This window comes from Hyperoodon ampullatus (genome assembly GCF_949752795.1).
Source record: "Hyperoodon ampullatus genome assembly, chromosome: 16".
In the NCBI taxonomy this organism is placed as follows: Eukaryota; Metazoa; Chordata; class Mammalia; order Artiodactyla; family Ziphiidae; genus Hyperoodon; species Hyperoodon ampullatus.
The window spans coordinates 66,199,614-66,210,760 of NC_136929.1; the positions used below are offsets into that span (position 1 = coordinate 66,199,614).

The 11,147-nt window shown below is 43.9% G+C and overlaps 1 protein-coding gene across 1 annotated transcript; it reads right to left on the reverse strand.

Annotated features, from left to right (window-relative positions):
• Positions 1–852: 852 nt before the first annotated feature.
• Positions 853–9,541, reverse strand: CCNA1 (cyclin A1). Its single transcript, XM_079721999.1, has 8 exons — positions 9,368–9,541; positions 5,995–6,241; positions 5,683–5,807; positions 5,012–5,235; positions 3,700–3,904; positions 2,626–2,739; positions 1,595–1,728; positions 853–1,060 (listed from the first exon to the last, which is right to left on the reverse strand). Exons 1-8 carry the CDS (start codon positions 9,530–9,532, stop codon positions 1,009–1,011), a joined length of 1,266 nt encoding a protein of 421 aa, XP_079578125.1. The 5' UTR covers positions 9,533–9,541; the 3' UTR covers positions 853–1,008.
• Between the last annotated feature and the right edge of the window lie 1,606 nt (positions 9,542–11,147).

An 11,147-nucleotide genomic window follows, 5' to 3' on the forward strand; every position in this document is an offset into this window, starting at 1 on the left:
TCAATCCCCAGTAAGCACCACTCTCCCTCAAGGCCAAGTCTATTCTTGATTTGCCTACCAATCTTTAAAAGAAAGTTGAAACAGTGTGTTTTTGCTTCAGTTTTCCTCATCTTGTGTACTATGTAAGTGCTGCTGAAAGGAGCCATATATGAATGTGTAGTGAGTTGAACTGTAGGATCGTGAATAACTTGAGTTTGAGCTGCGTTTAGCATGGATATCTCCCAAGGGACGAGTATGAGAGATTAGCTTAATTACTCTGAGGTCCCATCCTCTGGTAAAATTTTCTTTTTCTACCTCTCTGAGCATCCTCTAGGGCTAAAATATATGCTTGATGAGTGACTAAATCAAAACTGGACGTTGACATAATGGTATCCCTTTACAAAGTAAGCATCATTTCGCTGACTTAGAATTAAATGTAAATTAGCCCTCAGAGTTACCTGACCAATTCAGTCCTCAACCCACTGTCTTTACTGCCTAGGGTCCAATAGGGAAACTAGAGTAGACCGTGCTTGTTTACATCCCTTCCCTAATCTGTTTAGGCTTGGAGTTCATCCCTTGCCAATTTATGGAGAGCTATATGAGGAGTAAAAAGACAGGAAGGAAAGAGTCTCAGAGTAGCTATTTACCACACATGAAAGTCTCTGGATTCCTCAGAACACTTCATCCTAATAGCATGCCAGATTTATAAAACCAACACAGAAGCATTCTTGAAATAAAGATGACATTTGTAATACTCTCAACTAAAATTCCAGGCAGGTGTGTCAGCCATGGTAATCAGTAAATAAGCCTAACACGTGGTCAGAAGGCAAGTTGTTTATTCTTTAGGAAGTTTAGACTATATTACAAGCTACCAATGTCTAAGAGAACCTCAATACATTTACATTCTAAAAAATATGTCATCTATATCATAGCAACACTAGTTTGACCCAACCTGCAGAAACCTATAAAAATCAAGACCAATTCTGTTGATCTGGAGATTAAGTTCTGAAAGCGCTTCGGTTCTGAAACTTATCGTAGAGGAAGGACTGCGGGTGGTTCCACGAGAGACACCTGCATGTACCTGAAATGAGACCCAAAGCAAATTCAACACAAGCCAAGGACTTTGGTTTCATAAAATCTCATGTGGGCCACAGAAAACTTTCTAGTAGTTTTAATAGAAAGGAAGGAGCTGGCTGACTAGATGTACTACACGCTGACAAATTATAAATCTAGGCCCCTCCAAACTGATTTTCTTGATTTGACATGAAGCCTTACTTTTCCATCCTAGCACCAGATATACAATTTTTTTTTTTTTTTTTTTTTTTGCGGTACGTGGGCCTCTCACTGTTGTGGCCTCTCCCGTTGCAGAGCACAGGCTCCGGACACGCAGGCTCCGGACGCGCAGGCTCCGCAGCCATGGCTCACGGGCCCAGCCACTCCGCGGCATGTGGGATCCTCCCAGACCAGGGCACAAACCCGTGTCCCCTGCATCGGCAGGCGGACTCTCAACCACTGCACCACCAGGGAAGCCCTGTTGTATTTTTAATTCTGAAATTACTATCACTCGTTAAAGCTTTAAATAGTGAGCCTAGATAAGAGAATTTCAGGAGCTTACTTTGAAGCCTTGTACTTCTCCCTAATTGCTTGCTGAGGTCGATGGGGTATACCCAGGCACACTTTGTGCAGCTCACTCAGGCAAGGCACAATTTCACTTAATGAATAGCCTGTAAACGTAGCAAGGGTTTCTGGCTAATCAAAACAAAAGACAAAAGAAGAAAAATGCATCATATAGCTTTATAAGATATCAGAAATCTGAAGATAAAACTGTTAAATAAAGGAGATTAATCACTTAGTAAGTATCCATGTTCATCTCAGAAGAAACTGTAATCCTTCCTCAGAGACTTTAGAGATAAGATATTAGGAAAAACAGAGTTCTAAATTTGCTCATATTGTACAATTATAATGCTCAATTTGGGGACAGTTTATTCTCTCATGAGCAGGATTTTTTACTAGCCTCTAAAGAGCCTCTGCTTACCTGTACACTCTATTTAAATAGAATATGAATGAGTCTTAGCCAAATTCAGAATAAAAAATAAGAATTCTAGAAAAATAAAAGTAGATGCCCCACTCTTGTAGCACAAAGTGAGCCTTCAGAACCAAATCTTAGGGGCCCATCTCTAATCTTGCCAACCGTCACAAGCCAAGAAGCAATCCTAACTGCCCTGTTCCTTTGAAAGCCTGATACAACCTCTGACCATCCTAACTGGACCCAGGTTATTTTACACAGAGGGGAAAAGTCAACATCTTTTGCGTTGAAGTGGTCAGTGCTTACACTACATCAGCCCTCCTTGCATAAAGGTGGGTGTTGAGGTTTCCTGACCTACTTCCATTCAATGAGCTTGCCACCACCATCCCCTTGACTTCCTGCAACCTCTGCTCCCCAGTGAGCTAAGCCACTGAGTCCAAGCCATGAAGACTGACCTGCAGTACTCAGCAGCATGTTGTAGTCTGCTGGCAAGGCAACCAGTTCCTTATTAAACTAACTCTCCTTCATCAGAGGCCAGCCCATTCTAAGCCTTCAGGGTTACTGAGCAGACTTTAGATAGGCCTTGAGGTTCATCTAGAAAGAAGCAACTAGAATCTTACCCAGAAGTGCCTGTTCACAGTATAGTTTGCCAGGCAATAAGCAGCTGCAGCGATCAGTGAAGGAAGGTATTTCAAGAACGGGTCAGCTTCAAGGAGACTCAGTTCTGCTACATACTAAGCACAAGAGAGAAAATCTCATTGGAATTAGGAATTTGACTAAGGTTACAAGCAAACCTAGAAATGTCAAGGGGACAAACTGTGTCATCTTTGTTCAGTGTGCATCTAGTGATGAGCGCAGAAATAGATGCTCAAAATTATTCACTGGGTTAATACTTGCTATGCCCGTCCATAACCAGAATAACATTTACGTTGTAATAAATTTCAAGTAAATTTCAAAATGGATAGGCAAGTATTTGGCCTAACCGTACAGTATACGTGATGGGTTACTTATACTAGTAGTGCAGGTTTATGCTGGTCAAGTAGCATTGCTCTGGCCACTGGAGCAGACTAGAGCCTTCAGCCAAAGGCAAAAATATGTCCATGTTAAAGCTATTAATTTATCAGGCAAATACATGCAGTCCAGAGGCTAGAACAGTACCAGTGGGAACTTATCAAATTAAAAGAAACATATTGGGAAATTTATAGAGACACCCTTATTACTCTTTGCATAGCATATAAATACTAGATATATTAGATTATTATGGATGGAAACCAAGTTTTCCAAACCAATACTTTAGTGCCTTCAACTAAAGTTCTAGAACTCCAAATGACCAAATAGTGCTTCATTACTTAACAAGTTAGGATGAGATTAGAGCCAAATAGAGCCATATTTATCTTGTTCCCATTCTGTAAACCTAAGAGGTATTGCTTGCATGTGGTCTGTATATAACAGGAGAACAGTTTCCAAGCTTAAATTTTTTCTAAGACCTGGGTGATTAGACAACCCATGTCTGCCAAACATGATTAATAGTAATGTCTCGTAAGCAGAAGTCATGCTCTTAGACTTAGTTCTCTTCCAGTTGCCAAAAAGCTTTTCTGGGCCCAAGGCAAAGAACTGAAAAGGAAGGAAGAACTGAAGGAGGCTGCTTTTTTTATCCATTTGGCACTGAAGTTCTTGGAAGTCACGTGGCCTACCTTGGCCAGGTTCTCAGTCCTGACACACACCCCTTGCCTCCTTAAGTACTGAAGGAGAAACTGGTTGGTGGTTGGCACTGTCAGGTCAAAAGCCAGGACCTTCAGGAGCAGGTGTTCCATTTTCAGCAGTTGTTGTTTTGTGTAGGTATCATCAGTTATATAGACAAACTCAGCTACTTCAGGTGAATATATTTCTTCATATTTCCTACAAAAGGGAAAGAGTTTGGGGAAGTAAATCTTCGACCCCGTGCTCTCCCTCTTGTGCTGTCACAACCATGCCTGTCACATGGCCCTTGCAGACTTAAATATCACTTACAAATCATGAAATGGTACAGGTGTGAAAAGAGGAGGAGCTTCTTTCCAGAACAAGAACATGAGTATGACAAGGATATGTCGTACTTACTGCTACGAGATAGTAAAGAAACAATTTCCAACTGGGAATTTTAGGTTTTGGCTTCTGATATGCTGAAAGATTCTGAATGACAGACATGTGGGTAAATTCCTCTTAATTCTATAGACTTCAAATCAGCTTTTGGAAAAGAATGTTATGTTGAACACAAAGGTAGGAAAAAACTCCTTCGGTCTTAGATTTTTTTGAAAGATCATGTTCAGTTTTCTCTATTGAATTAGAAAAAGATGCTATGTATCCAAGAGATAGATAATGATACAATTTCACTGGTATCAATTCTTTGGTTTTGTTTTTGTTTCTCCTTTCTGTAGGGAAATGTTTGCCAAATTTTAGGCATTAATAAGTATAATGTCTGAGACCAGAAGAATAGAAAGGAAACTACCATTCACTAGCAGGTCACTTACTTAAAAGAAGATTAGCCACAACCTAGCCCTTTTCTACACATTTAGATATTGCTATGAATGATTGATAGTAACAGGAACCAGCTAAAATAGTTTATTCACTATAACCAAATAAACTGTGTTATAATGAGTCACTTGCTAGATCATGAAGAAGACTTTTATGTAACCAAAATCTCTTTTAATAGGACATTTACTCATACTAGAGTACAGCCAAAAGACTACACCACAAAATAGTTAAATTGGATCCTGAATTTGAGCTGATGGCTGCCTTAGTCATGATATTGAACTTCTTGTTAAAAGGATCTTAAACATCCAAATGGAAGAGTGAACATATGGTAAAATTCAGATTCTCAGTAAACACTGCAAAAATGATGACATTCTATCAAAGGAGGCATGAATAAGTTTTACTTATCAAGCACTGCATTTCTCCAATAAATGGGAACGGAAGTCAAGTGTTTTGACAGGCTGAAGTTTCACATTATTTGAGCTGAAGAACACTTACGAAGCCAGGAGAAGAGCTGCTGTTCCTACAAGCTGCAGTTTCCCTCTCAGAACAGACATGCAGGAAAGAAACCTGTCCAGGAAGTTGACGGCCAGGTAGAGAGTCTCTGTCCGAAGCTTATATTCTTCTCCCACCTCAACCAGCCAGTCCACCAGAATCGTTCGCATGCCTTCTGTGATGTCTGGTTGTTTCCTCATGTAGTGCACTTTGGGCCTGTGTCTTATCTGCTTGGGGAAAAAAGTTTTGATATTCAAATAGTCGCTATGTTAGAAAGATTACACCACAGAACAGTTGCTATTTTTAAAAATCTCATGAGCAAAGGTTAGCAGGAAACTCAGTCAAGAGCCAGATAAATCTTTACCATGATATGGAAGAAGGTGTGAAATTCTGGTTCTGTAATGCAATTAGTTAACAGATGACTTAAAGGAGGGGGGGATGGCAATAATCGTTATCCTCAAGAGGGAAATACTTAACATACACACCCTTTGAGTCAAAGAGAAATAGTCCAAATAACTGCTACTCACCTCACAACTATTATTTTTCATAAATGTTCTCATGTTTAGACGACACAAGAATGCCATTCACTAGTGGTTATGGCCAAGAGTGTGTAACTATCTTAATATGAAGTGCTTGGGGTGCTGGAAGTTGAAGGAGAAGTTGGGAAAACTCACTTCAGCTTCTCTAAGGTACTGATGAATTTCTTCAGCATATTCAGTCACATTCATCACATCTGTACCAAAATCTGATGCATCTTCAGACTGGGAGTGGAGAGATGAATCTACCAGCATAGGGGAAACTGCAGGGGGTTCAACATTATCAGGTAAGAACATTTAAGTTAAAAACTAGTTCCATCCACTAACCCTCTACAGGCAGTTGTGAAAATAGTTACTACCTCAGGGTGTTCTCTTGCTAGTTATATGCTACTAAATGCTGCAGATGATTACAAAGACAGGGTACCATCAGCCACAGATGAGTCCCGTTACCTGTGTTAAAATCCAGCAGGAAGTGAAGGTCTGACTTGAGTGTGCTGGTGTCTACTTCATAGGCATCCTCAAATGCCATCCCCTCTCGCCCTGTGCAGCTCTCTCTGTCCCCTTGCTCAGGCTCATCCATGTACATGTCAAATCCTTGCTTGGCTGGCACCTGAACCCCGCTGTCAGACAGCGCTTTCTTTCCAGCTGGAGGGAAGACATTTTCTGACCCAGAGAAACACCTGAGTGCTGTGATCCCCTAGAAAACGGTTAAGTTTCTTGTTAGAGGCCACCCCGTAGCCCTCATAGGTGCTAAGAACCCATGTGACTCAAACCAGCAGGCTGGAAAGATGAGAGGAATCTTAAATTGAAATATCTATGTCTGCAATTGAATTTCAGAAAATGAAGCTTCCAAAGGATGACTTTGCCCTTATCTTCGTCTACATTTGACATTTGGGAAAGGAGCTACCTAAAATTTGTCATCTTCCTCATGTATTTATCAAAGGGAACTCAAGATTATAGAAAAAAAGAAAAACTATAGCTCTCCTCCTAAGGGAACTAGATACCACATGTGGGTGGAAAATTGTAAATCAGTTTTTGTGCTGGTAGCATGACAGGCTTTTATACCAACCCAGCAAGGTTCTTGACTCGTAGTTACTGAGTTCCTATTGTCCTCCTTAAATAGTTAACTTTTAGTCAACAGGCTCCTGTAAAGGTCCCATTTAAACCTAGTTACTTAGGAACATGATGATTTTAGAAATGCATACTATGCATAAGTTCTCCTGTAAGATGTAGAACCTTATTATATGACATAATGAGAATAATAAATGAGGTTCTAGACATTTTTAAAATACAGCCAATAGTATTTTCTCAGCAAATTAGATGTGGGGTGGAAGAAAAAGAAGGGTCAAGGATGACAAAGGTTTTGGGGTTGAATAACAGGAAGAATGGATATTCCATTTACTGAGATGAGGAAGACTCTGGGAAGAGCAGTCTGGGGCCAGGGTTGGTGTTTGGTTTCGCCTAAGTTTGAGATGCCTACTGCATGATCCAAGTGGAGACATCAAGTAGGCAGCTCACCATGTGAGCCTGCAACATAGCTGAGAGGTCCAGACTGGAGATAGAAGAAGGAGTCATCAACAGATAGATGGTATTTAATGCCAGGAGACTTGAAGAGATTGCTAAGGGAGTGCGTGCAGATTGAGATCAAATACTAAGCCCTGGCACACTCTAGCTTTTAGATATTTGATGAGGAAGAACCAAGATATTGAGGAGGTGTGGCCAGTCAGCTAGGTGGGAAACCAGGAGAGAGCCGTGTTTTCCAGGTTGAGAGAGAAGAAACTATTTCAAGGAATAAAGAGTGATCAATAGTGTCAAATGCTGCCAATCAGTCAAGTAAGGAAAGGATTAAGAATTGAGTCAAAGACAACAAGAGAAGAATTTGAGACAGAGTATTCATTCAACAAACACTTGCATGCTACCCTGGCCAGGCACTATTCTAAACACTGGGAATACAGCACAAAGCCTGATGTGCAAAATCCTCATCCTGATGGGAGTTTACAGTAGACTAACTCTCAAGAAACACTGCCATGAATGGGACAGTTGCTGCCAAGAGCTTTGTAGCTGAAAGGTTTTTAAGACTGAAAAAAAAAAAATCACAATATATTTGCATGCTTCTGGGTTTGACCCAGTAGAGAAGAGAAAACTGAGAAAGAAGAGCTGATGGAATGATATCCTTGAAGAGGCAAGAGGGCATCAGGTGTGCTGCACACATGGGGGTTCACCTTACATGACAGCAGGGACACATGTGTCATGAAGCAGGAGGGGGATGGCAGAGTATATGATACATGGGAGCCTGTGGAAATTCTCTTCTGGTTGCATCTATATTTCTAGGAAAATAGGATATAAAGTTATTAGCTGAGAGGAAGGATGGAGATAGAGGCTTTGGAGGATAAAAAGAGAAGGGAAAGTGTAAAATAGATGGTTTCTATAAGAAGGTTGTAGAGGAATAGAACCAGGAAATGTAGAGGTAGTGCCTGGTGACATAGAGGTTAGCTAACGGTTATGAATTTAAAGTGAGCATAGGAGTAACTACCAATTCATGAGAGGTTTTAGACTTAAAGTTTAAAGAAGTAAACATCGCTAAGCAAATTAAGTTTGTTAAAACCACCTTTACTCAGTTTTTTCCAAAGCTTGTAACAGATTACTTTGGGTAATTTTCTCCCAAAACCAGATGCCACCAAAACACAGATGCCTTGAACAGTCAGTAGATGAGTCAGTATATGAGGCTTCTGACCTGGCCTCCATCATAGCTTTTTTTTTTTTCAGGTGGAGGGTTCTTAAACCTCTCAAATTTTCCCATCTATACAATGGAAAGAATACCTGCCCACCTATTCCACTGTACTATTGCCAACTTCGTTCAACTATAGATGTGCAGTACAGGCTTAAGGCACAGTTCTGAGAAGCTTGTCTAATAACATACTTGAGGAATATTTTTTTTTAATTTCAAAATTCATTCTTAAGGATCCAAATTCCTCATTTGCATTTTAAGTGTCTGAATTTGTTTACAGTCTGTTAAGGGAGGTACCTATGATCAGTTAAGCACAAGCAACTGATATCAGATGGCCCATGATCTGTTTACCTAACTGTCCTTTGTCCTGAGGAGAAGCCGACTTTTGAAGCATGCATTTGGAAGTAATCTAGTATAGCCGGATCCAATCCTGATTCTAACACCAACACCAATGAGCTTAACAAAGGTTATCCAGGATGCTTCAGGCACAGCCTAGATCAATCTGAATACCACTCCAATCTGGAAGATCCTCAGTTCCATAGTTTATTGTGGGGCATTCACATTTCCTTTTAGCCCAGAACTTAACTGACTTTACACATACTTGACCTAAACAGTATGTTATTTCCTTGATATTGGCAAAATAACAAAGAAAATTATTCATGTTTCTAGCTGGAAAAGGGACCTGACAATGTAATCTTTTTTTTTTTTTTTTTTTTTTTTTTTTTTTTTTTTTGCTGTACGCGGGCCTCTCACTGTTGTGGCCTCTCCCATTGCGGAGCACAGGCTCTGGACACGCAGGCTCAGCGGCCATGGCTCACGGGCCCAGCCGCTCCGCGGCACGTGGGATCTTCCCAGACCGGGGCACGAACCCGTGTCCCCTGCATCGGCAGGTGGACTCTCAACCACTGCGCCACCAGGGAAACCCAATGTAATCTTTAAAAAAAAAAAAACAACAACAGTGTCCCTATAGTCCAGATTCCATGGTTGAATACTCAAGAAGACTTTGGAGGTAAAATTTCAAGAGAAACCCACCTCCCACCAAGACATGAGAGCCCTTCTCAACAAGTAGCCTTCCCGGCTCTTCTCAGGCATTACCTGGCCACAGGTCCTCCTGTACTGCCCATTCTCAGTTAGCACCCCTAGTACTGTTCTTTGTGGGGGATCCTGGCCAAGCTGGGCTCTGGTTATCATCTGACAGGCATCAGGACCTCGGGACACTGGAGCCAGCACTACTCCACTCTTGGAGCTGCTGAGATGCATAGCCTCAGTCTCCACAGGCTACTGCTAGCAAGGAAGGAGAAACAGACAAGCCGGTTAGTCAACCTCTTCCACCAGGGGCTCCAAGGATGCAGCGAATCTCCAGAAAAGAGTGCACTGTGACAGATATCTTCCCTGCAATTATTAGGGCTGAAAGGGCCTAAGCCACAGTGCAAGCGATCAAAGCTGCTTTGAACCAAAACAGTGACTTGAATCTCTCCAGGCTTTCTTCCAAGATCTGGTTGACGGCTGGAAGGAAAGAGAGAGAGACATTTGACAAACCTCCAAGCCGAGACACTAAGCCCCACGTTAATTGGGAATCCAAACCTACAAGCCCTTGTCTTTCCGGGCTATGATGCTTATTCGTCACCCCACCACCCCCCTGCCTGCAAACAAATGACCCAAGATACATCGCTGTGGGAAAGTACGTCCCTTTCCCAAGTGATAAGCAGGGTGCTCTTCCGCGGCCCTCCTCCCACAAGACAAGTCCCCAAAACCTGCTTGGAACCCACAGCGGGCCTCGCTCTTCTCCGTCTTATATCTTTATACATCTGCCTCAAACAATTAGGAAGTGCACAGGAAGACTGGGAATGAGGAGCCGCCGAAGGGGGCGGGGCGGGGCGGAAGGAGACCGAGATGTTAATAAATTTCAGTCTGGGCGCCAGAGTCCCAGCTTTGGTGGCCCAGTGCTCAGAGCTATTTACTTTCAGCACCCACTCCCCGCGTCTGTTAAATCGGCCAATCAGCGGAGCTCCCGAGCCTCGCGGGGTTGTTTCCATGCCAACCGCAGGGGGCGTGCGAGCTCTGAGGCCGCTTCGCTATGGCGTCCCCTCACCTGGTATGCTCCGGGCGGACGCACGCGACCCCTGGGCATTCAGGGCCGGGTGGGGCCAACCGGCAACGGGCCCCGGCTCCTCCTACCCGGACCTGTTCCGGCGTGCCCGGGCGGGCGGTCGCTGTGGGTAGCGGCGCCTCTTGTGGCAGATTCCTGGGAGGGAGGAAGCAGGCCCACCCCGCGATGGCCGGGGTTTGGAAGGGACTGTTTCCTTGAACCCGTTCTCCCAACAGCCGCTAACTCCTCCCGCTAACGTCTTTTCCGCGGCCCGCTCCTGAGAACCTTGGCTCGGGAGAGCGACGCAGGGCCCTCGGGGCTGCGCAGGCCGCGGCGCCTTGACTGCGCCCGCCTGAGAGCGCTGCTCGCTCCCCTTCCCCGGCTCACACACCTACACCTCCTCCCAGAGAGAGGCCAAGTAGCAGCGAGTTGGCACCTGGTTTGCTCCGGGGCCTCTTAATTCGTGGTGGCGGCGTGTCCTCGGTCATTTTGGGTCCTTGCGCACCAGAGGCCGCGCCTGGCTGGCCCGGGTTCCGGTGCATGTAGCCCGGCAGGGCGGGAGAGGAGGTCTGGGGTTTTAGGGTCGCACGTGGTGCTCGCAGTCCCCACGAGAGGTTTTCCCCGACGGGTTCGGCAGCCACAGCGTGAAGCTGGTCCAGGAACGCAGAGATAGTGGCCCAGGAAGAGGAAGGAACGCGGGTGGCAGCAATGGGGCCTGGGACGTTGAGGGGGACAGTGGTGAGGCTCGGAACTAGGGGCTGGGCGGGGGGCCTGGCCATGTGGGGA

Coding starts and splice junctions, on each gene's coding strand:
- CCNA1 (XM_079721999.1), bottom strand. CDS start 9,532: ATGCATCTCAGCAGCTCCAAGAGTGGAGTAGTGCTGGCTCCAGTGTCC. Junction 6,242..9,367: donor ACAGGAGGACCTGTGGCCAG/GTAATGCCTGAG, acceptor ACCGTTTTCTAG/GGGATCACAGCACTCAGGTG. Junction 1,061..1,594: donor GAGAAGTACAAGGCTTCAAA/GTAAGCTCCTGA, acceptor GTCTCATTTCAG/GTACATGCAGGTGTCTCTCG.